The sequence below is a fragment of the Lepidochelys olivacea genome (assembly GCF_965140295.1).
Source record: "Lepidochelys olivacea isolate rLepOli2 genome assembly, chromosome: 17".
Lineage (NCBI taxonomy): Eukaryota > Metazoa > Chordata > Testudines > Cheloniidae > Lepidochelys > Lepidochelys olivacea.
This window is the reverse complement of record NC_140427.1, coordinates 12,759,382-12,787,280: the sequence shown is the minus strand read 5'-3', so window position 1 is coordinate 12,787,280 and position 27,899 is coordinate 12,759,382. Positions and strand designations below refer to the sequence as shown.

The 27,899-nt window shown below is 40.7% G+C and overlaps 1 protein-coding gene across 3 annotated transcripts; it reads left to right on the top strand.

Annotated features, from left to right (window-relative positions):
* The first annotated feature begins 142 nt into the window (after window positions 1-142).
* Window positions 143-27,276, top strand: KCTD7 (potassium channel tetramerization domain containing 7). Of its 3 annotated transcripts, XM_084650884.1 has the most exons (8): window positions 143-218; window positions 2,803-2,944; window positions 10,521-10,704; window positions 11,378-11,547; window positions 14,727-14,905; window positions 16,075-16,447; window positions 18,176-18,304; window positions 20,154-21,794. In XM_084650884.1, exons 3-7 carry the CDS (start codon window positions 10,570-10,572, stop codon window positions 18,258-18,260), a joined length of 942 nt encoding a protein of 313 aa, XP_084507010.1. In that variant the 5' UTR covers window positions 143-218; window positions 2,803-2,944; window positions 10,521-10,569; the 3' UTR covers window positions 18,261-18,304; window positions 20,154-21,794. The 3 variants fall into 3 exon arrangements, with proteins under 3 accessions (XP_084507010.1, XP_084507012.1, XP_084507011.1); XM_084650886.1 differs by lacking the exon at window positions 18,176-18,304 and having other exon boundaries at window positions 20,154-20,742; XM_084650885.1 differs by lacking the exons at window positions 2,803-2,944; window positions 20,154-21,794 and adding an exon at window positions 23,108-27,276 and having other exon boundaries at window positions 160-218.
* Window positions 27,277-27,899: the final 623 nt, after the last annotated feature.

Here is a 27,899-nt window from a genome sequence, read left to right as displayed (position 1 = left end):
GCTCCCAGGGGCTGCAATCCCGGCACGCGACCAGCCCCGCCCGTCGGGGGACAGGCCACGCCCCCTCCTCCGGCCCTGCCCTCGCTCGGCCGGTCGGAGGAGCGCGTGACGCGGCACGTAGAGCGAGGGGCACGGGGCGGGGCTGCGGCTCATCCGAGGCGGGGGCGGGGCTGCGCATCCCTTCGACGGCCTCCGCAGCTGGGGAGCCGCCACCGCAGGTGAGGGGGAGGGGCGCGCGCGCGCGGCGGCCGCCCCGTCCGTTGGGGGGCGAGGGGCACCCCCGGCTCTCGCTGGGGGAGGGGCTTCCCGGGCCGGGGCGCCGCCGGGCTCTGCCCAGGGGGGGAGGCCACAGCCCGTCTCCGCCCAGCCGGGGTCCCCATGGGGGCGGGGGGACGCGTGTGCCCACCCCCACCGACCTCCCCCGCCAGGGGCTGTGGCAGCCTCGGGAGTGCGGGGCTGGCCGTTACCCCGGGGCTGTAGCAGCCGAGCAGACAGCCAAGGCACATCACCAGCCCCGGGGGGGGGGGGGTTTCCTAGCTGGGCGCCCTCAGACAGGGCTCCTGAAAGGTTGGCGGCCTGGGCGGAGTCTCCCCTCCCGTCCCCAAAGCCTGGAGCAGGGACCTTTGCAGCTGCAGCCCCGCTGCATAAGGGTCACTGTTCACCTGCATATACTTGGGTTTGGTTTTTTTCCCCTGTGGTGCCCTGAGTGCCTTTCTCCACCTGGATGTAATCCGAGTCGTTTACCAGGGATGTTTTCTCCCTTGCGATAGTGGGATGCCTGCAGGCAGATGGGTGGATCCAGTAGTGCTTTTCTAATGGCTAAAAAAAAAAAAGGGGGGGGGCGGCAGCCCAAGGGTAGACACCTACACGCTGTGGTGATGGATGTCGTTTTGGCAGGTAGCTGTTTATTTTGGTTCTTAAAAAGCTGTCACTCCCAAGCATCTAAGTGAGGAAAGTTGCAATAGGGTGAGACAAAATCAAAATGGAAACTGTATAGGTCTAATTGAAATGCACAGCAAAATTTTTTAGCTGAGAGCAGTACTCCCAAAACTGCCTTAAAATTACCACCTGGCAAGTGGGGAAACACTCCCTCGAAAAGGCCTGGTAGGGCTGCAACAGGTGTTATAGAAACCAACAAAAATAGGTTCCTTTGGACTGTTGCCACCAGGTGGCATAAGAATGGTTGTCGCAGTATGCTGGCCCATTCTTACAAATAGCGCTGCTCCTGAAGACTGCAAGTGCCAATCTGTCAGGTGAGAAAAATAGTTTTGTAGGAAGAGCTGTTGAAGGGGACAATGTGCAGGCTTCTGGTGTTAGTCAGTGTTACTGTCAGCAAATGCAGAATGGGCAGTACACACAGGCAGACTTCATCTGTTCTCTGGCATCCTCTGGTTAGTTTGGATAACCTCTACTTCTAATGCAATTTCCCAGTTAGGGTTGTTACTGCTGGTGATGCTGCTTCCAGTCATATCCACCTACACAGTATGTCTTTTGTTTTAAACTGTTCCTTCTGGTCGAACCAGACAGAATTAATTAATGGTATGTGTGCAAGATACCCTTTTGTCTTTTGCTAAGCATGTCTCATGTACCCAGGCCTTTACATTTACAATCAGTTCTATTACTGACATGTTAAACTGATTTGTAGCATTCTGCTTACCACATGTCAGGGGTTTTTTTGCTGTTTGAGAATATTCTCTCTCTTGTTTGGGGGCAGCTTTCCTTTCTCAGACTAAGGTAACTCTTCTTCCCCAATTTCTCTTCTCCGCTCAGTACACACAAACCCTTGACCATATGGGATTCATTTCAAATGTTACTCCTGATCTTCCAGTAGGCTGCTGTTCAGCCATGCACAACATTCTGTCCCTGCAAAAACCAAGGTTCCCTTGAAATCTTCTAAATCCTCTTAAAATTCAGCACAGAATACTTTTTTACATTTGAATAGCAGTGCTCTGGAAATAGGGTTGTAAAATGAACAGGCTAACTGATCCCTTGTGTTAACTTCACAAATGATACTGGATTATACATTGTTTATGTCATTTTTCATGTACATAACTTCACTGACACCACATCTCTGGAGTACTCTGCCTCAGAAGCAGTTAATTAAACCAATCTGAAAAGAGCTGAGAAAACAGCAATTGTGATAGCATTTGTATGAAACACTACACATACTCCTCCTTCAATCTGGGTTACAATAGAAGGTGAGACAGTACTAGGCATGTTGTCTTCCCTAGAGAATGAAACAAAACTAGCAAAACAGGATCATTCAGTAACTCTGAGATTAAGGAAAAAAACATATCTAGGGGAAAAATGTCAGTTAACAAGTTATGGGGAAGTAATCTTGTCCACTAAGTAGAACAGCAGTTTGTAAATTGGGAGGATATTTCTTTATAATTGGATTATTAGATGGGTCTAAGGTATCTGATGTCTAATTTAGAACAATGATACATCCTATTAAGGAAGTGTCTCCATTCATTTTCTTTTCTAGATTTGGCCTTAGTATGATGTTCTAGAAAAATTAAAGGGGCCCCAGCTACTTAATTTAGGTCCAAAATTTGTTTTTTTAATGTAAAAAAAAAAACGATTTACAAAACCTAATGTGAACATACTTTTTTAAAATAATGAAAATATTTATCAGTTAAACAATTAAAGCAGGATTTTATGAAGGGAGGAGGAGTTTGGGAGCAAATTACTTATTCCCCTGCGCTTCTGTGAACCCAAACATAAGAGCATTGGATTAGTGCCTGAGAATCAGAAAGTGGAACCACCCACTCAGAAAGATTTGCTTATCTTTTTTTCTTTTAGGCAGACTTCTTGTTCCGGTGCTGGTCAACAGTGATAGTGATGTCAGTAATCCATTGCATGCAGGGGTGTCTGAGGGCGAGCAGGAAATGAAGCAGGTTTAGAGAATAACTTCAGCTGCCTATAAATGAACATCAAAATTCAGGTTAAACAAAATAAGAATATAATTTTAATTTTTTTCTTCTGATCATTTATTTGAGTATTCATCTTCTTTTACTAATGACTGAAGCATCTTACTAACAAAATCAATCTGTTCACCTTTTAAAAAAGATAAAATAAATGTTATTACAAATCCTTGTTCTTGGGCTCTGATGATTTACTCTGAGCTTCATTATAGAGGCAATTGTATTGCTGGAAAGTTCAAATGGAAATGCTAGTTTTGTAGCCAAAGTTTTCAAACTTGGGTGCCTAAATGAGAACACCAAATTCCATAATTGGGCAGTCAAACAGGATCCTGTGGAAGCATATTAAATACTCATTTTAGAGGCAGAATGGAAATAAACATAGAAATAGTCTCTCAAATATAGGTGCCCAAGTTTCAAAATTGAGTTCAAAGTTTGAATGTTATCGCTGTGAGTAATCCTATAACTAAGTAACAAGGACTAAGGTAATATCAGTATTTACCAGTTTAGAATCAACTGGGATAGGTTCTACCAATTTTTCCTTTGACTGACAAGTGAAAGCTGATCTTTAAATAACGGATAGATGGACTGTCACTGTTGGATTGCTATTATATGTCTGGATAGAAGCATACTTTTATTTTTCTCTTTCTAACATTTTTTTTCTTATAAAGTTTGGATGATAAAAGTTGATTAAAGGCCTTTGGAGATGGAGTAGGGAAGTTGCAGAGAAACACTCCTAATAATTCCTTCTTCTCAAAGCCTTACTTTATTGGAAAGAGGGAATTTTTAATGAGATTTTGTCACTATTGGTACTTCACAGATTATGATATTCCATGGTTATCCAAAATTCATTCTTTCTCCCTGAAAGTGACATTCATATAGAATCTGAATTTTGTTAATTCAAAACAAACTCCAATGATCTGAAAGATTTGGGAGTCCCCGGAGAAATGTGGATAATTATCGCTTATCAGTAATAACTGTACATTATTATCTCAGCTTCTGTGAGATAAGAACTGGCAATATAGTAGCCAAAGCACTGGCTTTCAAATGGCAGTGTTATAAATAATACATTACCTGTAAATAAGATTGAAAACCTTTCTGTGGCACAGTGCAAGATGTAACCATGCAGCTGAAGGCTCTTGCAAGCTACCATGCAGTTTTAGGCATGTGAAGAAATTATCATTGAAGGAGTCACTACCAACATTATTTTTTGCTTGAACACTCTTGTGCATTTGGGGGGGGGTGCAGTGCACATGACTTTTGAGTATCAATTGTATTAGATTAAAAATAGGTCTTTATTTCATAACAAGATTTAAAATAATTGCCAAAGCCAAGTCCTTCTACCTTCATATATTTGCCTGTGCATTTTATATTGTGATGAAAAGAGGGTTATGGAATGAAAGCTCATCATCTTTGTAGTTCTAAGATGTTTTTCTAATTACAGTCAGCGCCCATTTCTACCATTTGCAATGCAAATGTTTCTTATTGTGCATATGAGTAATATGTGGCATGGTCTCTAGGCCAGTCCTGTTTGTCAGACCAAGAAACGCGTTACAATCTGATAAAGCAACAAACCCATTTTCTGTTCTCAGAGGCCATATGCTCTGGGTAAATGAGGTTGGATCGTCTTAGTTTAAAAAAAAAAAAATCATCTGATCAGCTAAACACAGATAGATACCACTGCCAAGGAAATGAAGTATAATTTGTCTTTGCGGGGTCTGTCTGTAAACTCTGCCAGTGATGGAAAATAATCTATTTTAGGGTTTTATTCTGCTGCCCATCTGCTGAGTATCTGAGCACCTTATGTGTAAGATCAATAGCAATAATAATACTAGCTCTTACTTATCATTTTTCATCTATACATCTTGGAGCACTGTACAAAAGAGGTCAATATCATTATCCTCATTTTGCAGATGGAGCAAACTGAGACAAAACAGAGGTATCCTGATGTGCTCAAGGTCACTCAACCTGCCAATGGCAGAGCCAGGAATAGAACCAGGTCTTCTGACTTCCGGTCTAGTGCTATATCCATTATACAACACTGTCTTGTAGTGCCCAAAAGTGAAGTCCCAAGTGGACTTCATGGACTCATTTCTCCCTTTCAAGGGTCAAAATTCTCTTAGGAGTAAGGTTTTTTTTGTGGGGGTGGAGGGTCATCAGAATTTGGGAATCAATGTGGTGTTTGAATTGCGAGTTTCATTTGTACGGAAAAATCATTTACAAAATTTTTTTTTTAATGTTTCCTGAAGATGGTCAGATTGTGGATTCATTTGATCTCCTCTGGAAGATTGTTGCATAGTTGTATCCACTCTGTAATGGTGGTTTTATAGCAGCTTGAAAGAAGGAACTTGGAGTGATGCAGAGCTGTATAAAATATTAAAGAAGTACATTTTCTTTGTTGGGATGATATTGTGTAGTCAGATACACCCACAGCCCTGCAAACATAGGGACCTCTGATTACACCAAAATGTAGTAGTAAAGGAATAGCAGTATTTCTAGCAGAAATATAGGATCCTCTGCTCTCTATTTCTCACATTCTGCTGATTACTCTAGTTTGCAGTTTCCTGGCTTGTTATTAACCTATTCTTTACCACGATTGATGCTTCCCCTTTGTCCACCTCCACAGCCTGGGCCAACATGCTTTTCTTCCAAGCTCCAGAAGAGGTAACAAGATATTAGATGACTAACTGCCTCTGTTTCTACCAGATTGTGTCCAATTGTCCAGATCGCTCTTGGTCCTTGAATGACTTCATAATACTTTGCCTCTGTGCTGCAGAGCCGTTTTGTCTTACGTTTACTGAGGCAAAATATTTTGAATCCAAGCGAAGATATTGTTAAACTTGAACAAGTAAAGTCACAGGTTGTTATGATGCTTTGCTCCATGTGTTGACCACATAGGGCAGCCCAGAGCATCACATGGCACCTCAGTGCTGGAAGCTGAATGTAGTTCTTTAGTCTGGTCACTAGTGTCTCAGACTAATGTGTTTCTCTCAGGTGTTGTCAAGAATGATCTCTAGCCACTAGATAATAGTGACCGCAATATAGTTCTTCATCCTTGGACGTGGAATCATAAAACAATGACACTAAACTTTGGAGAAAAAAATTTTTTAAGTGGAAACTATTGAAAAAGAATCTAAAATCAAACATAAATAGATTAAAATCCTTGGATTTAGCATGGAAGCTACGATATCTTTGCAGAGTTCCAGAAGGAATGCCTAGCCCTAAACAAAAAAGGAAGCTGCAAGGCAAAGACATCACTAGAATGCCTAAGTGGCAAGATTCAAGAGGTAACTCAAGCCCAACAGTTACCCTTCAGATAATGGAAAACCAATAGGAAAGAGCATAGACTATTGCAGGTAAAATGTAAGATGGAAACTGGAAGGGTTAAGAGAGAACAATTAACCGAAGACATGAAAACCAATTAGAATAAATTGGCTCTGGACAAAAGACTAGAGGTTGAGGATAGTTCCCTTGATTACAAGTCTTCTGAGGGAGCTGTTCTCCAAGGAAAGGGTTCCTCTTATTACTTTCCCACCTTTTGTTGCAGGACTCTCTGTGGGAACAGTATATAAATCTCAGTAATTCCAGCTCCTGAATGTTACTAATCCCAAATCTCCCAATGGAGCCTCTACCATGATTTCTTCTTTTACGTTTGCAGTGTTTGAGCTGCAGAGAGCAAACACAATGTTTTAGGGTCCCAGTCTGATCTGCTCCATTAGGCAAAACTGATATGCTCCGTCAGGCAAAATCACCTGGATATTCAATATTGATGTAGGGTCTAGGACTGCTTTTAGCTATCTTCATTACAAAAAGGGCATCTGCTCCATTGCTTTAGCTTTCACAGGTCTTTAATTGAGGATGCTACATTTTGTTTGTTCGGAGATCTTCTGCTAAATCATCTTGCCCATTTCCTGGCTCCAACAGATGAAACTTTCCCTGGCATTTGTGGTGAGTGTGGAGTTAACTCTGTTCCTGTTGTGCCTTTTGATGTAAAACACATTCCACTAGCATAAGACACTTGTTATAAACCTTTATGCTGTACTCTTTAAAATAAGTTGTGTATCTTTTTGTAATACGCACGATTGTAATCTGTTATCTTCAGTACTGTATATTTCCTCCCTAGGATGTTTATGGAAAAGAAATACTGACAGTTTTTCCTATAAACATGTTAAAAATATGTGTAGTCACTAGGCAAGAAATGACCTTGTTAATGTCAACATCCAATAAAATATTGGTGGTAGGATCAAGCAGTTCTTAGGGAAATCTGATTAGGGAAAATGGAATATTTTCAAGATAAGAGGCTACAAACAGTGGAATATGAAAATATAGTAGCTAAGTGACCTTTTAAGGTACTTACCCCTCCTTTTGTGCTAAAAGTGAGTTGGGAGAATGGTTAATATCCCCAGTGGAATGCACATGCAAAGTATTCTGGTGTGTGTTGCTTTTGGAGTAGTAGAGAAGGGAATTCTTTGCAGTTAATATAGCTGGAGCGTTCAAGTAAAAAAATATTTGGCACCAAGAGCTATTCCAAAGCTAAAAGTTGAGAGGTTTATTAATGGATAATACAGTCTTCTGTTAGGTCTGTATTTCCCATCATGAATAATTAAAGATTTTTATTTTGGGGCTGGTTGGGGCTCAATTCTGCTTGCGGTACATCAACTGGCAGAAAAATTAAACTGTTTCCTTTTCAGAAGAAATAGAGGCCAGTTGGTTGCTTCATGAAACGCTTGTTTTGATTGTTTTCATCTATTGCCGTGTCTGTCAGAAAGACACTGAGGTGGCTGTTGCTATTATAAGCCATGCTTTCCTTTTTGTTCAGTCTTTTTAAAAACACTTTTTTAGGGGGTTGGGGATTAATGGAAGCTAGGGCCAGTGAAAGGTGTTGAACTGACAACCCATGGAGACTGCAGTTCTCCAGCTGCAGGACAGATATAGTATGGGAGGCTTTCTACCCTCAGCATTCCTCAAATCTGAGCTGGATGTATAGACTCACCTCTAGAAGGTATTTTGGTATCTATGTCCATTAAATCATTAGTTGTTAATGTTAACTGCCCACTGCACCTTGAATAGTCTCTTGCAACATGTTAACTCATTATTTGTTCCACCCTTGTATTAGCTGTGACACTCTGAGTACCTTTCCCAGACCTGAAGACGAGCTTTGCGTAAGCTCAAAAGCTTGTTTCCTTCACTGGCACTAGTTGGTCCAGTAAAAGATATTACCTCACCCACCTTGTCTCTCTAATATCCTGGGACCAGCATGGCTACAACAAGGCTGAGACTGCCAACAAGATTGCTAGTTTTGGTGATTTTTTAATTTTTTTTATAATGTTTAAATTCTATTCTCTGTGGGTTCTTATGCTGTGTCCATCACTGTAGTGTCTGATGGGATCCCCCGGAGATCAGGAGTTAGACCACCAAACTCACTTCACATAGCCTGCTAAGTAACCATTGATGGTGGTTGAAACTCTCCTATAGGAATAATGTTTCAGTGGTTAGGATGCTAACTTGGGAAATCTAGCTTCAATTACCTGTTCAGCCACAGACTCCCTATATGATCTTGGGCAAGACACTTAGCCTCTCTGATCCTCTGTTTCCTCTGTGTAAAATCGGGACAATAGCACTGCCCTTCCTCACAGGGATATCATGAGGATACACACAGTAAAGATTGTGAAGTGCTCAGATTCTTTGGTAATGGGAGGCCATATAAGTATTGTAGTACATAGCTAAGTTGAGAGTGCTGGTGTATCTGACATTGGGGGTGCTGATGGTTGCAGTTTTTTTTAAAAAAGCTACTGTAGACATACGTGGACACTATCAGGGATAGCTGGTCCAAAATTAGGGTTTTTTTGGTCAGGTGGCAGAGGGTAAAGTCAATTCTCTCACTCCCTTTCAGATAAATGATTTGGTCATATTATTACTATTAATTTATTTTTTTAAATAACTCAGTGCTGGTATCTGTTACCTGTGAGCAGCCTGGCTTTGATAAATAAGTGACATCAGATAAGGAAGCAGATCACTGTTAATGTAGAAGCTTAAAAACAAGAGACACTTGAAGTGCTAGGTTTTGAAGGACTACTGCAGACGGGATCCGAGAATGGAGAAAAGACTCCAGGAACTCATGCTCCTTCAACCAGAAAGGGTAGGAATGTGGGGTGGAAGCAGATGGTAGCTAATTACAAAGAGCTAAATTGTTGTGGGAGAGGCTACTGGTAGCCTGTTTTCCTGTGAAATGGAAATAAAAACTGCTTAATAATACAGTTCACAGGTTGGTTATACTAAAAACTGTAGAGTTTCTTTATTTTACTTTCTGACAGACTGAGAGCAGTGGTGATGGGTTTTGAAGGGAATTCAGTCCCCAGGCTGGAGGGATGATGAGGACACCCTGTGGATGTGTTGGAAATGAGGCTAGAATGCCAATGTGAGAGAAAGATAAGACCTGTAAGCAAAGGTCCTAATATTGGAGTGATGCTTGCTGCTTTGAGCAGTCCTGTTCGTGACAAAATACCAGTGTCCAGCCCAGAGTAATAACGTAAAAACCAGCTGCAAACTTAAGTGAGAATAATAGGATAACAAAGTGTGCATGCACTGCTAGAAATCTAAAAAGTTGTTTAAGCTGTGGTGTTTTTCCACTTGCAGAATGTACACAAGTCTTTTTAAAGGAGCAAAAGACCACAGCGAGAAAACAAAGTGTAGAGAGTGGTGGCAAAAGAGGAGGATTCAGTGCTGCCTGCTGTCTTCCCTGTTCCCTCCCTTACTAATTCCCCCCCACACTGCACAGAAGAGAGCACAGTATTTCCACCTGGTTGGCCTCGCTTTTCTGCTACATAAGATGGGCCTTTATTATCCACATCATGCTGCATCGGTCTAAATTCACAACAGTGTGAGACTCAATTCACAGGAAAACTTCGTCAACGTGTTTGTGGTTAGAATGCTAGATTTGTAGCTCGTTTTTTGGGGTTAATATTTTACATGAGTTGGTAGAACTGCACCAGAAGCCTTCAGGTAAGGCACAATGTGCAGAAAGCCCTGCTATAAGCATCTGAAGCTACTGCACTAACACACAGCAGAGCCAAAACTGCTTTGAAAGATGCAAGATGATTAAATGACTTAACAACATTATTGTAAACAATGATGGGATTACTACAGCACAGTCCAACCAATAAGAGAACAGCTTTCAGAACACAACTCTGTAAACAGCCAATTGCAATTTAGCGGCAGGTGAACCAATAGCTAATTGGAATTCAGCTGGGAAATGACAGCTCTGCTGCTGAAAAGAACTAAGCCAATCAAACACTGAATTGGGCAGCGTATGAAAATCAGCATTTTATTCAGCCAGTGACAGGGGTTCTCCTGCTCTGAGTCTGACAGGAGATTTCTTGGCACTGCTGGGCAGACTGCATTCCTCCAGATATATGTGCATCTGTGAGCTTGACTCACAGCACAATAATAATCATCCCTCTAATGATTCACTTCCCAATAATAACAGTGTCCTAAATTATTTGTACAAAGCAGTACAATTATGTCTCTCTGTCAGCCCTGTGATTGTCTGCAGCTGGTAGGGAAAGTATCCAGATAATTTGGGTCTTGTCTCTCATTTAGCATTGCCACGGCTGTCTGCCCGGCAGACCTGGTTACAAGAGCCAGAGGGATGGTGGTAGTCACAGCGCAGAACAAAGCCAGTGGAAATCTGGACGATGCCATGTCGAGTTCAGATGCAGAGGATGATTTCCAAGACCCTGCCACTCCTACTGCAACTCAGGCAGGGCACTTGCTGCCTCAGCAGGTAAGAGTGGTGTAAGACTGTTCTCCTCTGAGCTGGTGAGGTGCTTACATTTGAGCCTCCATTGTACAGTATCAGGGAATCCATTATTTCTCATGCTGAAGTCTCAAGAGTTTCTAGTTTAATTTCTATTGCCAACTAGCTTGGTGAAGGAAACTGAACTCCTTTTTTGCATGATAGCCAGGCGTATTACCCGCGAAACCCATACCCTCCCCTCATCCACATTAGGATTTATCTGCTGTCTTCTACCCTAGAAAGAGAAGTGCTTGCTGCCTTATTGTAAATATAGGTAATTCTTACCCTCTAAACTCAGCACAACTCTTCCTTGACCTATATCTGCCAAAAGTTGTTACCCGCTCATTTCTTTCTCTGAACTGCTGCCTTCATTACCTTGTTTCACTCTTGGGTTATTGCCTTTCATGCAGCGGCTCTATGCTTGGAACAGTCTCCTCCTTCCTTTGTGCCAGGAGGTTCCCTCTCCCTATTCCTCCGCTCTTTATGAAACCTTCAGACTTCGATCTCCTCGCAGACTGTGTCTTTGTGCCATCTTGGATCTGTAATCTTATCCTGTGTTTCGTAGAGATTCTCCTCTGTGTGGGTCAAGGGATCTTGTCATATACATGTTTGTGAAGCACCACAGAATAACTTTTAAATAGTGATATGATTGCTTTTCCAGTTCCCAGAAGTTGTTCCGCTTAATGTAGGAGGCATGTATTTCACTACCAGGCTGTCAACACTAAGACGCTGTGAAGATACCATGTTGGCTGCTATGTTTAGTGGAAGACACTACATTCCAACAGATGCTCAAGGCAGATATTTTATTGACAGAGATGGAACTTATTTTGGGTATGTGCACTGTCCTTATTACTCTAATTTTGAAACTGTTACTGTGTTAGGAATCATTAATTTTAAGAATGCAAATGAATTCTTGCCTGTCTTCTGATTCAATCCCATTTGAATTGCATCTTTTTATCAAAGATTGGTGTGATTAACATGCAACTACAGTTTTTAAAACTTCTTCCAGAAAACTGTCAGATTTCTTGGTATGTTGTCGTGCAAAAAACCCTATTATTTAAAAACTAATTATTGTAACTCACTTTACAAAAAAACCTGAACAATGTTTTAGTCCTCAGCAGAAGTGTGTGTACATACAAACACACAAAAAAGCTCCATCCAGGGAGCCAAGTTGCTTGTACATTAAAAGTTGAGTATTTGACACCATTTCTTGTAATAACATGATTGTGGCCTCTTTTTTGTGATTTTTGTTGGTATTATCTTGTTGTTTTTACCCTAAAAGGGGATGGCAGTGATGTTCCTAGGATATTTGATAAAGTCCTCTTTTTGGTTGTTATGATTTTCAAATGTTTTATGGAACATTTGTAGAGATTCGTCCAAGTTTAGAGTATAACAGTGCTGTTAAGGAAAACACAATGCTAGTTGTCTGACTAATTTACAAGCTTGACTTCAGTGTAAAATATTCTTCCCTGTTAATCATACTATAATACTTAGAGGGGCCAAATCTTGTTTTGGATAAAATGGCAAATTTTTATCTTTTTTTCTTCCTCTTTTCTGTTGTCCGCGTTTTTATTTGCCTGAATTTCACATATCTGAATTTCAGGTATATGTAAATTCAGGTGAACAGATTAACACTACATGCTGATGAAATGTGTGGCACTGTTTCAAGCCTGCAGATATTTATTCACCTCCAAAATTGCCAGATTTTCTCTGAAAGAGAAATTGTTGTTTGAAATCTGGCCCAGCTCTAATTATAATGCACTTTAGAAAGCTGAAGGTTTAGGTAAAATCTATGCCTTTCGGGGATTTTCACTTTCCAACAAATAAATTCTGCAAAATGTAGTAGGATTAATCTTTGTTTTGCACGTGGACCAGCTACTCCCTGGACCAGTGAGAAAGTAAGCATAATAATTTTTTATTGTTTTAAAAAGACCTGTTTACATATTATAGGTGGAAAAACAATGCAGGGGTCAAAGAACTTCTTTTAAATTGCTGATGTCTGGTAGTGTTATATTCAGAGCTCTGTTATAATCCTTCTAAAGGTCTCAAACAAGATAGTAGCTTTCTTTTTATTATTTATTTATTTTATTTTGAGCATGATTCTGCTAATATTTAGTTCCACTTGTTGGCAGTAATTGCTACTCCAAATAATAAGCTTTTTCATGATCAGATCTTTGCTTGTAGAAATATATATTGGACATTCTAACCTCATTTCCAAAATACTTTTCCCAGAGGGATGTTCTTCATCTATCCAGTTGAGGACCTAATTCTCTTCAAAGCCAGTCAGTGTTTAATCCACCACAAAGTGCAATCTATATCAAGACAGAATTTCCTAGTATGATTAAGCTGATTTGTTTATTTGAAAACAAGTGTTGGCATTTGTGAGTTTCTTATTGCTGGCAACTGTCTTATTGGAAATTGAGTTAATTGTGATATACACTATCGAACCAAACCAGCACTTTATATATTTCCTGCAACATTATAAAGAAGGGCCAAGTAGCAGGTGTGTTCTTTGTTTTAGGTCATATGTTCACTAATAGGATTAATTAGTGAATGTTTGTAAAGTGGTTTTTCCATCTTCAAAGCATTCTGATCTAAACCATTGTTAAACACATTCAAATGAAACACTCTTTCTGTTGTCAGAATAATTGCAGAAGGCCCTAATCCTGTAAAGACAACTCCACAGCCAGACATTACAACCCCACCTGGAGCTCTTCAATGTTAGTGAGGTTTTCAGTGGGCCGAGGGATCTGCCCACATAGTTCTTTAGCAAAATCGGGTACTTAATGAATACAATTATCACTGTGAAAAGAAAAGGAGTACTTGTGGCACCTTAGAGACTAACAAATTTATTTGAGCATAAGCTTTCGTGGGCTACAAAAAAACTTCAAAAACAGACTCCACCGAGAGACTGCTGAATTGGAATTGGGGTGGGATCTGAGTTACTCAGGAAAGAAATTTCTGTAGTATCTGGCTGATGAATTTTGCCCATATGCTCAGGGTTTAGCTGATCGCCATTTTTGGGGTCGGGAAGGAATTTTCCTCCAGGGCAGATTGGAAGGAGGCCCTGGAGGTTTTTCGCATTCCTCTGTAGCATGAGGCATGGGTCACTTGTTGCAGGATTCTCTGCTCCTTGAAGTCTTTAAACCATGATTTGAGGACTTCAATAGCTCAGATATAGGGGAGAGGTTTTTTGCAGGAGTGGATGGGTGAGATTCTGTGGCCTGCGTTGTGCAGGAGGTCAGACTAGATGATCATAATGGACCCTTCTGAGCTTAGTATCTATGAATCTATTTCCCCATGTTTATTCCCCCTCCTCCCCCTCAGATGTTCTTGTCAACTGCTGGAAATGGCCCACCTTGATTATCACTACAAAAGGTCCTGTCCTGTCCCGCCCCCGCTCTCCTGCTGGTAATAGCTCACCTTACCTGATCACTCTGGTTACAGTGTGTATGTTAACACCCATTGTTTCATGTTCTCTGTGTATATAAATCTCCCCACTGTATTTTCCACTGAATGCATCCGATGAAGTGAGCTGTAGCTCACGAAAGCTTATGCTCAAATAAATTTGTTAGTCTCTAAGGTGCCACAAGTCCTCCTTTTCTTTTTGCGGATACAGACTAACACAGCTGCTACTCTGAAAATTATCACTGTGTTCTCAGTGAGAGACTATAATCTGTGTCCTGTTTCAGTTTAAGAGATTAAACCGTCCTGAATGTTTTGTTTGCTGTGTTTTTAAACTGGGATCCCAACACTCCTAGCTTCACATACATCACATTTTCCTGCTGGAGGCTCAAAAATGCCAAATGCAACTCAAAATGTGCATTTGAAAATAGAGTTCACAGTTCATATAAGAATGAGAGCTGCTGCTTACCTTCTGAATTTGAAAATTGCTGGACTGAGTAAAATGGTGTCTCCATTTCATGTCAGATTAACAATTAAATTCTTTTTTTTCCCAAAATTTTTTTGAAGACTTGTTATTGAATAATATTTTCCCCCCTTCTGTTTAGAGACATACTTAACTTTCTGCGATCTGGTGACCTGCCTCCGAGAGAACGGGTGAGGTCAGTTTACAAGGAAGCTCAATATTATTCCATAGGACCATTGCTGGACAATCTAGAGGAAGTCCAGCCTCTTAAAGGAGAAAAAGTTAGACAAGCTTTCTTGGGCTTAATGCCATATTACAAAGGTAAACTAAAGAATATTGACAATGTATATTGTATCTTAGTATGTGTAGTATAAATAATGCTCAGAAGACTGAGTTTACTTTCTTCCTGTTCATGAAAACCCCCTTTGCGTATTTACCTCAGAACACTTAACACTATTAGAAAGTCCTGCGGTTCTGATGCTATTTCCTCTACACTGGAGTAATTTTGACCCAGATCCTCAAACTTATTTAGGCTTCTGATTTCCATTTCCAAGCTTCAGTTTTTGGCTTTGCTTTTGGGTAGTTACGCTCTAACATCCTAGCTCTTGACATCTTTGAAGCCCCCACACAGCACTTCCACCTGCATCATTCAAGGTGATGAGTGTTTTTCCTTAGACTTGAATGAGAGCAGGATCAAGCCCATAAAGTGTGAGAAGAGATTCTTGAACAAAACTATTTCTTTGAATCTGCATTGGTGGTTCTCTTGAGGCCTGCATCTCTTTCCTTGCATAAGAGGTTGTGCGTTCAAGGTCTTTAGGAAATGTTTCAACAGCTATTTATTATTTCATGTATTGTGCCTAAATGGGCTAAATACTTTATGGACATACAATAAACAGGCCCCTGCCTCAAAGAGCTTACAGACGACAATCAATTTTTTTGAGACAATAGCAAAACTACTGTGTTTTGCATTGTTCCTTGTAGACACATAATAACATTACCAACAGATCTTATCTGAACACAGCTTATATTAAAAATACGCTAGTCTGAGACCAGCCTTGAACTGAAGAGAATAATGCCATACATGTGACTTCACACCTAACTTAAAGACCAAAAAACCGGAGTTTTCTCAGTCTTGTGATTCTTTGGTTATTTCACAACTTGAACTTTTGGCATACTGCTCAAGCAGTCGTTATAAAGCTTGCAATCATAAGGTTGTGTATAACTGGAATTTAAAGTAGGGGTATATACATGCACACATAAGATATAAAATCAATATCACAGACACTAAACTCTCAATATGAATATGGATAATTTCATTATTGTAGGCCGTATCTAACTGCAAGCAACCCTTGAGTATATCTTTTGTTGCCTCTGGCATTGTTTTAAGAATAATTCATGCCACTTTGATGCAGTAATTAGATTCCACATGAAAACATTGTGTTCTGTTCCTCGCATGACATTCACTGTTTGTAACTTTTGTTGTTGTTTAGAACACTTGGAACGGATAATTGAAATAGCTAAGCTTAGAGCCATGCAGAGAAAAGCAAGATTTGCAAAGTTGAAGATCTGTGTTTTCAAGGAAGAAATGCCCATCACCCCATATGAGTGTCCACTTTTCAACTCTCTACGTTTTGAAAGAAGTGAAAGTGAGACAAAACTGTTTGAACATCACTGTGAAGTAGATGTATCTTTTGGCCCCTGGGAGGCTGTAGCTGATGTATACGATCTTCTGCATTGTATTGTGACAGACCTGTCAGACAAGGGAATTGCTGTGGATCATCAGTGCATTGGTGTGTGTGATAAACATCTGATAAACCATTATTACTGCAAGCGCCCCATCTATGAATTCAAGATTACTTGGTGGTGAGTTATTCTTTTCAGAAAGTGCATAAAAAGTCTTTTCTAGACAACAATTGCTTTTAATATTATCTTTTGCAATATGTCTCTGGAAGTGCATTGCTGCTGAGATGCACTGGAATCGACGTGCTGAAATGTTGGCTAATGCTTAGCTGTTCAGCAAATGGGAACCTGTTACATGATAATGTCTTGAAAAAACGAGCCTGAAACAAGATTCTTGGCTCAGGTATCTTAACTTGACACCTTCTGAAAGGTCCCCACCTGCTTGGTGCCTTTTCTGTAACAGCAGGGTCTGAAAAGTGGACAGTGCAACTTTCACTCTCTTTGGAGCAAAGTCATGGCTCCTGGTGGTGCTAGCACCATTTGAGAACATCTGTGGCTTCAATTTTACCAGCTGGTGTAATGGTTTTAGTCACTTCTGCTAGATTGATCACTCTATAAAGCCAAATACCACTCCGGTACAAAGATATTGATAATGCAACTCAGAAATACCTGATAGTTTAAATAAATAAGGGAAAAATGTCCTAAATATTAATGTTGGTTGTGATTATTTCAGTTTTTCAAAAAATAGCTTTATTGAGACTCTGCATTACAAATATGTATTATAATAGTTCAATTATTTCCATTTTTATGACCAGAAGAACATCTAACAAATTCAGGCTACGTTCCTTAATACATTTAGGACAAATTACAATTCACAGAAAGCCTGTTCTCAGCATTAGAAATTCTAAATGTTTATTACACCTACAAAAAAGAAGCTATACAGTATACAGTAAAAGTATATATATATATAAAAGTATACAGACGGGTCATTTGGAAAGGTTTTTGGAAAATGGGAGAACCCTACTGGTATGCCCCAATTAGCAAAGATAAAATGGGCACTCAAATATATGAATTACTGTAAACTTAACTCTTCCAGATCCAATGATAATTCCACATGATTCTGAAATGGAAGCTGGATGGTGAGACTTTATAAGCCAAGCCCTGAAAAAAAAAATTAAGTTACATGATGAATTTCCCTGTTTGTAGCAATAAGAAGTGTAATTGTTGACTTTGTAATTAATCTTTAAAGATTTCTCCGGCTACCAGCTAATGTGTCTCTGTAGCAGATTTCCTTTTAGACTGAAAGAGGCTATCCCAGGATCATCTTTCTTCCCTGAAAGTGATAGTTGAAATACCGAAATTTGTAAATGTCTCTCTTGAAAGCTCAAATACATCATTTTATCCAAAATGTAGGAATATATTTAAATCCTGGAAATATTACTATTAATATGGAGTATCTCAAATCATCTCCACTGTTTCAGGAAAGTCACTTGGGTTGGCCTCAAAATTTAATCTTGGAAATATTTATGTAAATTGTAGGCTGCTGTGTTACATTTCATTGGGTTGATTAATCTAATTTGTTGACCAGAAAGATCTTTGGGAAGGCAACTTGCATGTAAAATGTTTATCAAGAATTTCAGTAAGAGTCTTTGAATAGCATGTTCTGAACAAAAAAAATTGATTAGCCCTCATCCATACTGTTTAATTTAAGAGATTAGTGTAATCTCTTCTTTATAAGGCTGTACTTGGGGGGCTCACGACTTTGTATCTTTGTAAAGGAACAGTGTCAAGTGCTTGGGTTTAGGACTAGAATTTAGGTTTTGGAAAGGAAAAGGGGGAAGGGAGATAAACAGATTTTGTCCCCCTTTTTTTTTTTTTTTTAATTTAGTTGAATCTTTTTTTAAATGTTAGGATTTCCCTTCAGTCTGAGAAAAACACCACCAACCTATTAGTGCATGAGAATCTGAAACTGAAACAATCTAGAAATGGCAAATGAAACTAACCAAGGTAGTTCACTAAGGCCTGATCTACACTGCAGAGGTAGGTCGAAGGAAGCCACCTTAAGTTGACCTGTTAATGTATGTGCCTACGCTACCGGGTTCTTTATGCTGACCAAGTCGCCTCTAATGTTGACTTCTGTAATCCACCTCTACGGGAGGCATAGCACTTAATTTGATTTTCATGGGTCGACTTCAAGGTAGTGCAGACGAGGCATTGTGTAATTCGACTTAATTGGCCTCCAGGTGGTGTCCCACAATGCTCATCTGTGACCACTCTGGAGATCATTCTCAATCTGCTGCACTGCAGCCAGGTACCCAGGAAACAGCCCCTCCCTTGCTAGAGCACCGGGAATTTTTGATTTCCCATTTCCTGTTTGATCAGCATTGGGAGCATGCCAGCTTAAGCACAGCTAATCATGGAGATTACATGCCCCAAACGTGCTCCAGCCTGGTCTGCACAGGAGGTGGTGGATCTCATCGCTGTGTGGGGAGAAGTCTGTGCAGGCAGAGTTCTGATCCAGCAGAAGAAACGCTGACATCTATGTAAAGATCGCTCATGGAATGGGGGAGAAGGGCTACATGAGGGACACACAGCAGTGCCGTGTGAAAATAAAAGAACTTCGCCAAGGGAGGCAAACAGTCGTTCTGGTGCTGAACCCCACACATGCCAGTTCTATAATGAGCTGCATGCGATTCTTCGGGGTGACCCTACCAGTTCCCCCACAAGCAACATGGACACATCACAGGTGTGTGAGTCTAGGGACAACAAGGAGGACAATATGGTGGATGAGGAAGAGGAGAATGGGAGACAGGTGAGCGGTGGGTCCATTCTCCCCAAGATCCAGGAAATATTTTTAACCCTGGAGCCCTGTGGGTTGCAGGACATCATGGTGACCCACCATGATGCTGGGGAAGGCACCTCTGGTGAGTATACAGTTACAATCAAAGTCCAGTTAAACTTTAGCGGGCGCACACATTCAGTGGTATTGCATATTTACTCTGAAGAAAAAGTGAGGTGCTGTGGCTCTTTGCTTACAAGAGGCTGCTCCAGCTACGCAAAGGGTGGCCCCCGGAAGTGACTGTTTGTGTGGACTGGGCTAGCCCGGGAATCATCCATGGATATCTCTAGGACACTTTCATGGAGGTACTCTGCAATCCTTTGCAGAAGATTTCTGGGCAGGGCAGTCTTATTTCTTCCACCACAGTAGGACGCTTCCCCATGCAACTCCTGAATTAATTCTGCTGGCATCATTGTGGTACACAGCATAGCAGCATAAAGACTGGGTACATACCCAGACGCTTGCAGCATCTCCTTCCTTTCCGCCTCTGTTACCCTCAGGAGACAGTTAGCACATAGGGTCACCTAGGGGAAACCGTTGAAGTTCTCAGTAAAAGTGCTCTTACAAGGGGTAAAAAAGAGCATGTAGACCTCCTCCCCCAACCCAGATGCCAAATCGCCAAACCACATGGCCGCTAATGTGCCTTTACTGTTCTCGGCATGGACTGACAAGTAGTTTAAGTGGCTGATAGAGGATTGGGGCCCACATGTGAGATTCTGCAATTTGAGAGTGAAAATGCGCCCCACCCCCTGTTTGTAAACAGCTTCCCGTGGTGCTATGGGGAAAGGCCATTGTTTGACTAGCTACCTCTGCTTCCGACATGAGCCTGCCATAAACTTCATTAAAAGTGCGGTCACCCGTGACTTGGGGGGCTATTCACCATGGCTGGAACAGCAAAACGCACAGTTATGGATTTTGATTGTTCTGGCTTGCACCTAGTGTAATAAAAGTGGGTTGGTTTGTTTTTTTTTAATGAAAACAGCTTTGCTATGGAAACATTTTATGCATGTACAATGGCTCCTTTTTTTTTTTCCCATGACTGACCCCCAGCTGGAAATGTGTCCTTTGGCATGTCATCAACACCTGAAAGCAGACTTTCGCTGATTAGAAGAAGGTGAAAGAGAACACGGGAGGACATGTTCACCGGGATAATGAACACCTCCGGGACAGCTGAGACAGAGCTGAGAGCGTGGAGGATTTAACTGTCTGAGAAGTTAGACGTGAACATGAAGAGCAGGAAAGCTTCCAGTGAGCAAGAGTGAGCGGTGCAGGATGAGATGCTTTGGATTATGAGGGACCAATCAGACATGTTGAGGCATCTGGTTGAACTACAGGAACAGAAGCAGGAGGGTACAGTCCCTCTGCAGACTCTAGTGGACAGCCAGCCAATATCGCCTGGCACAGAATCACCCTCCGCCAAGCGTTCCATTAGTCATGGGAGAAAAGTCCATTGTCCCTTTCACTTACCTCAGGAGGAGGGTACAAGGAACAGAAGGTGCTCGTTCACAGATCTTTAATGGTCTAGAATGCAGTGTTATGTTAAACAGCTAAAAATTTTACTCCTGTTCCAACTTTACAACCCCTTTTCCCCAAGGCTAACTTTTTTTTCTGTTTTCCATCTTTACTTATGTTTGTTAAATAAAGTAAATGGATTTGAGAAATACATGTTCTTTATTGAGTAGAAGGAGTGGGTGGGGGGTTGGCTTTGCAGGGACAGTGATGCAAGGCAGGTGAAGGTTTGGGAAAGCACAGTGCAGACAAGCAGCTCACATTACTGTGCCTCATTATTGAAACGGATTTTCAAAGCCTCGTGGATACGCAGCACCCCATGCTGTGCTCTTCTTATTGGTGTGTGGCTCTTCAAAAATGGCTGCCATGCAATCTGCCTCAACTGTCCACCCCTGCGGAAAATTTCCCCTCCTTTTTCCCCCACAGATATTATGGAGCACACAAAAGGCAGCTATAACCATGGGGATGTTCTCTTCACTAAGGTCCAACCTGGTTAGTAAACTTCTCCAGTGCCCTTTTAAACGACCAAAGGCACATTCAACCTCCATTCTGCACTTGCTGAGCCTATAGCTGAACTGTTTCTTACTGCTGTCCAGACAGCCGGTGTATGACTTCATGAGCCATGGGAGCAAGGGGTAGGCTGGCTCCCCCAGGATAACTATAGGCATCTCAGTGTCGGTTTATATACTCTCTGGCAAGGTGGTCTGGTTCCAAGATGGGAATATGCATGCCATCTATCGCCCCATTGCAATTAGGGAACCCCATCACGGCAAAACCATCCACTATGTCCTGCACATTTCCCAGACTCACTACCCTTCGTAGCAGAAGTCGATTAATAGTCCTGCACACGTGGAACACAGCAGCTCCCACGGTTGATTTTACCTACTCCAAATTGTTTCTGCACTGACGGGTAACTGTCTGGCATTGCAAGCTTCCAAACAGCAATCGCCACTTGCTTCTCCACTGTCAGAGCAGCTCTCCTTTTTGTGTTGCTGAACTGCAGGGCAGGGGAAAGCTCTGCACAAAGTTCCTGGAAGGTGGTCTTCTGCATTTGAAAGTTCGGCAGCCACTGCTCGTCGTCCCATACCTGCAAAACGATGCATTTCCACCAGTCGGTGCTTGTTTCACGGGACCAGAAACGGTGCTCAACAGAGTGTAGCTGCTCTGTGACTGCCAGCACCAACTGTGAATTTTTTTTTATTTTATTTTTTTTTAAATTTTCAGTGGCTTGCAGCAGGGCTGCTTGCAGGACATCGCGATGTTCCGCGTGGCGGACCCTACTTCAGCTCTGGAAATACTGCAGGCAGAGGCGTGAGGTTTTTGAGATGCTCACAGCAAGAGTGCACAACTAAGCAGGCTCCATGCTTCTGGGGTTATGGCTTACGCGTGGCAGTTTTAAGGTGTGAAAACCGCTGGGTTGTTTGCCATTGATATGAGGGAGGGAGGACGGTGCATCATGGGATGCCGACGCACTGTTCCCATTCTCCTGTGCAACATTTTGGTCCCATGAGGCATTGCACAAAATTCCCAAAACACACTGTTGCAAGTTGCACTTTGGGATAGCTCCCCACAGTGCACTGCTTTGTGCATCGATGTAGGCGCTGCTAGTGAGGGCGCACTCCATCGGGACAATGAGCATGGTGTGGCCACACACAATTGACTTAATTTGGAGGCTTGAGGTTGAATTAGACAAAGTGACTTAAATTTTGTAGCGTAGACAAGCCCTAAGTTGAGTGAAGACTTGAATGAGTTCTTCACTTGTCAGCTCGCTCCTCAACTTTGGTTTCTTTGTAGGGGAAGGGATCCTTAAGCCACAGACAGAACTTTTTACTAAACAGCCTCCTTCAGATCCAAAATACGAAACTTATGAGCCTAAGCTTCTTGTTAGGAGAAATGCTTTATTTAATGACTAAGTAGTCATCATGAACTGGGTAGTTCAGTGGTGCTTGCCCAATTCTCATGTCTTTGTATAAATGGAACATTGCTGTGCTCTGAGTTTCAGCATTGTTGACAGAAATGGGAATCTCAGCTGCAGTGATTAAAAGCATACTTTTGGGCTTGACTATCTTCTGATCACATTTTAGAAATTTCCAAGAGAAGCTATGATGGGGATTTTGTTCTTTTTGATCATGTTTATTTCATGAGGTAATATTCTGGCACTAACATTTGTGCCAGTAGATTACATGCCAACTTATTCTGGTTCACTATATTAAAAAGAAATGGACAGGAGGAAGAAAAACTTGTTCTTGTATCATTTGTAACTTAATTAAAGCCCTACCACATTCTCTACTAGACATTGAAAACTTTAAGTCCAGTTTAAAGAAAAGCCCAGACATAAGAACCATTGTGCTTTCATTATGAGCATACTTTCTGTGTCTTGTGATTTTAATTTGTGAGAGTTGACAATATTGCTATTGGCTGGACTTGTTCTAAACAAAATCTTTTACCGTGATTTAGATGTTGTTACTGCCTAATATGTGTTCATTTTTTGACAGAAACTGAGAAGAATTGTGCAGGAGGATGTCAGGGGAGTATACTCCGATAACTGCTTTAAATAACTTTATTGACTTAACTTTTCTTGGCAGATACCATCACATTTTGCAAGTTCTAAATTTGAAAAATAAAACAAAACAAAACACTGATCAGCTAACCCTCATATATATTTAGTGAATGATGTGTAGTTGTATAATGACTCCAGACATCTGCATAACACTGAATTTTTTTCAATGACTTTAGAACCTTTCTTAGGGCTTATACCCAGGCACATCCAGGAAAATTCATCCAGATAATTAAAGGTGTGATTTTAAAGTGGATTAGTTAAACTTCATTAAATCTCTTTGTGGGCGCTGTTATTCAGAATTAAAGTGGCCTTAATTCAATTTAGTTTAGTTAACTTCCAAACTGAATTAAGGCCATTGCAAGTTTTGAATGAAGAGGTTCTTGCAGGATTTTAATTTGGTTTAACTAGTCCACTTCATATTCACAATTTTAGCTAATTCAAATTAATTTTTCCTGGATGTCCCTGTGTAGACAAGCCATTAGTTAAACACTCTGTCTCTATTCAGTTATGTCCCTGCACATCTCTCCGCCTATCTGCCTATTTCTCTATCTCTGCCTAGTCTAAAGGCTGGTCTACACTAGGAACTTACATCTGTATAGCTACATCTCTCAGGGTATGAAAAATCCACACCCTTGAGAAACATACTAACCTAACTCCAGGATAGATAGCGGTAGAAGAATTCTTCTGTTGACCTAGCTACTGCTTCTTGGGGAGGTGGATTACCTATGCCATCGGTGTAGGTAGTGTCTAAACTGAAGTGCTGTTGCAGTGCAGCTGCAGCATTAAAGTGTAGACATTGAGTATTTATACCATTCTGTCACTGCAGTATCTGAACACTTATAAGGTATATTTCCTGTGCAGAATCTCTCGCTTATCTGGATAAACATCAGGGCCTCTGTTCCATTCTGATAAATGGATCATGTGATTGTTTCATGTCATCAACATCGTTTTGTTATGAATGTCATGCTGCCCTGCCTGTTGTCAGAGGAACGGTAAGTGCAGCCTGTTTAGCCCCCAAATGTATATACCTAGAAGTATGGTGCATCTTTCGCAGCATCTTTGGAGAGGACGACTATCATTTTTTCGTTCTCCAGTGATGCCGAAGGGAACCTGCTAACAGTGAGTGGAATATTTCATGTAAACCTTCCAATTGTTTTCAGTGTGCAAATTGCAAAAGCTGGATTACAGTGAAATCTCTGCTAATTGTGATGACTTAGGGGAGAGAAATTGTTAAGAACTGAGTTCTGTTTAATTATTTTTTAGGTTGCTGCATGCTCAAATATTTGCATTAAAATTATTAGCCTCTTAAAAACCTCTGTATATGCATTGGCTAGTGGTCTGAACAGAGCAAAGAGACCTGGATCCTGTTATTGGTTTTCCAGCTGACTTGTTGTGTGGCCTTGGGCAAGTTGCTTAACCTCTTCGTGCTCCAGTTTCACATCTGTAAAAAGGGAATAACGATACCTCCTCATCTTTGTGACATACTTTGAGAGCTTAATATTAAAAGTGCAAAGTGGTACATTTTAAAATGTTGTATCTATGAAAGGCACCCGCCAGGAATGGGATGAGGTTTATTTTACTTTAAGGAAGGTATGTTTTAGTGTCCCAACTAGTTGACAATTGCTTCTTGAAAGGTAACTACAGATTCGTAGGACCTAAGAATGTAACAAAACGAGACAATGAGCCTTCCTTGTGCTGCTCATAATGGCCCTTTTTGCCTATATACCACAATACTACATGAGGGTTGCCTGGCTATGATACAGAGCAGAACACATTAGCTGTATAGGCAGCTAAATAGTGGATTAAAATAGGTGGTAATTAATAGTTGGAATTTTTTGGGACATAAATTATACATTTTGTCTCATGGGTGTAGAGATTTTGTTCCCCTGGTGCTGGCATCTTTGTTGATTAATGATGCAGACTGGCTAACAGCCACTGGCACAGTTTACTTCTTTCCCTCCGCCCTTCCGTGTTCCTGTTTTTCCTTTGAGACCCTTGATTTGTTTTTGTAAACTGTTTTTAAACCTAGTTCCTGATCTGTTCTTTACACTCAACATAGCATGTAACTTTTTTTTTTTTAAGTATTGCCATTGGTAGAAGCAATAAGATTCAGATTTGCACAGCAAAAATGTTCTGGAGTCGCCCTGACAGATTGAGTAGAAATGTAGGGAGTCTATCAGGGGAATACTGTACAATCTAGTAACAACAAAGAATGAATTCATTAACCTGAAAGCTGTAGGTAGGCATCTTTTCTTACTTTGGCTTTCCCGGCTTCAAGCACTCACTGGAGCGGAGACTAGCACAGGGGCTTGGGGACACTCTTGCCAGACACTCAGGGAGGACGTTTATAATTTATTTTTTCCACAGGGGACACCAATGAACCCTAAAGCCCTCCACATAGCAAGCATCAGTGTTGTGTGTGAAAGATATTTCAATGTATCTAAACTGAGCTGCACAAAAATCCACAGTAAATGGTGTGTGCATTTGTTTGAGGGAATAAATGAAGAATGGTGCATTGACCGTAATTTTGTATTTCTAGACTTCTTATCTTTCTTTTATTTAACACAGTTATTATATACTAGGTCTTTTCTATAAATATTTAGCTGGGTCATTGAGAATGAGCAGAAGTATCAATTTACATTTGCAGTGTAATTCAAAAGGGGGTAAATGTGTCTAAAATGTAATTCATGTAGGCCCCAATCCAGCAAACAAGCCTATAAACTTTGATGGGATATATTTGACATTAAGAACGTGTTTAAATGCTTTGCTGGATCAGACTCAGACTGAATTTTAAATGTGCTATTGTGACTTTTAAATATGTAGTTCTTAGAGCCTGGTATGGACATTTCGAGGTCTCTTGTTTCTACACATGCATTACTCCTGTTACTGTCAGTGGGAATTGTGCGTGTAAAATAATTAAAATACATAGCCCTGAGTAGTGGTGTTTAACCTTCAAAGCAGTTTACAAATATTGACAACTGAATTCTCACAATAGCCGTTTCATGTCACGAGCTAGCCTTTCTGTTTTACAGATAGGGCAACTGAGTCAGGTAGATTAAATGACTTGTCCAAGTCCACAGATCGAGTTTGAGCTGGAGTGAGCATGTAGGATATCCTGGTTCCCTATCCTTGTGCTCATACCTATCCCTAGACTATAGACTATCCCTATTTTATTTAAATTGCTTGTGTATGTCAACATTATTTGAAATCTTGATCACTGACTTTCTTCAGTAACAATTTTCCTTTTGAACGTAGTTAGCCAAGATATGCTGCAGAAACTGAACTTTCTGTATCCTAATGTATGTGTGTTTGGCTGGTACAGACACTTAAAATATTCCATATATGGTCAATTGTAAAATATAGTTCAACTAATCATCCATTCTGGAGTCTCAGAAGATTCAAATGCGTGGCACAGATGAGCATGTGGATATTTGGGACTAATTGGATTAATGCTAACCCATGAAAATGATTGTGAACACTTGCCAGGGGAATGCTTTTTAGAGCATGTCTCTCCTGTGTTTAGGAATGTTATGTGTGGAAAACTTCCATTGAATTAAGTAATTCTATCATGATCATCAGCAATTGGTTTCTGGATTCTTGCAGTGAGGTTTGCTTTAGCTTATATGCCCCCCCCCCTCTTTTTAGACAAATAGGCATAACCTGAAAGCATTCCAACAAATACAAAGTTCAGTCTGTTATTTACAGGAACTCTTCCTTGATTCTTAATAAGCAAGTCCCTAAAGAGGATCTAACCATGTACTTGGCAATCTAATTGAAATGTATTTCGACAAACCTTTGCTTAGAATGATGATTGATTAAACCGCAAGACATAGCAGTCAGCATAGTGGAGCTGGGTAATACAAGTCCTTGAAAGTAAGAGCCAAAGCCTCCTGTGTATCCAAGGATGCATTAATTTTACTGAATACACAGCCTGGCTAGCTTTAGTGCCATTTTAACACAGACACTTTGCTAAACTCAAAGGGTTAGTGGTACTTTAAGGTTATTTTTTTTAAATGGTTACTGTGTTAAACAGTAATCAAATTTTACTGAAACTTTTGGGGGCAAATTATCCTGATTTATACCCTGTAAAAGTCATGGCAGAAATTAACCAGTTTTCTTGTTTACGGTTTCCAATATATTTTTATGCTTCATGACTGAATATCTATGTTCTGATGTATTTTTCTATAATGCATCCTTCCCAGTGCTTTTAGCATTTTTAGCATTTTAGCACTTTTTATTACAAACACTGGAACTGGGAAGGTTTTTTTATTTCATAACTTATTTCCCCACTCTAGTTATGAATGACAATTTCAGTGAGATACTGCTCCCCTCCGCCCCCCTTCCAGTTTTCCAGCTTTAAGAGGCATAAGGAGATCAAGTGACTAGCCTGAGGACACACATGGAAGTAATGACTGTGACTGGATTCTTCCTTGTTCCCTGCTCTTTGTTCTAACCTCTAAATCATACATATGTAGTCTACTTAAATGCTCTAGGTTTAGAAAGTTTATCTTGTATGCAGGAGTTTCAATATCTACAGTGAGAGCCAGAATACACCTTAATTAAAAAAATCCCTGAAGTTATCGGTTGGCAGTTGCTATAGAGACACTGAAGAGGTGTCCTTGAGTCAAACAGTGTCATCTTATTTCTGTTGCGTCTCCCTTTATTTCACCACTCTCCTTTTACTCCCTATAGAGCATTAGTAATTTTTTAAAAGTAACATCAATTTA

What these genes read in the sequence shown, in the direction of transcription:
- KCTD7 (XM_084650885.1), top strand. Translation starts at nt 10,570, where the DNA reads ATGGTGGTAGTCACAGCGCAGAACAAAGCCAGTGGAAATCTGGACGAT. An exon ending in CTTAATGCCATATTACAAAG is followed by an intron (nt 14,906 to 16,074) that starts GTAAACTAAAGA and finishes GTTGTTGTTTAG; the next exon opens with AACACTTGGAACGGATAATT. An exon ending in GAATTCAAGATTACTTGGTG is followed by an intron (nt 16,448 to 18,175) that starts GTGAGTTATTCT and finishes TTTAAATGTTAG; the next exon opens with GATTTCCCTTCAGTCTGAGA.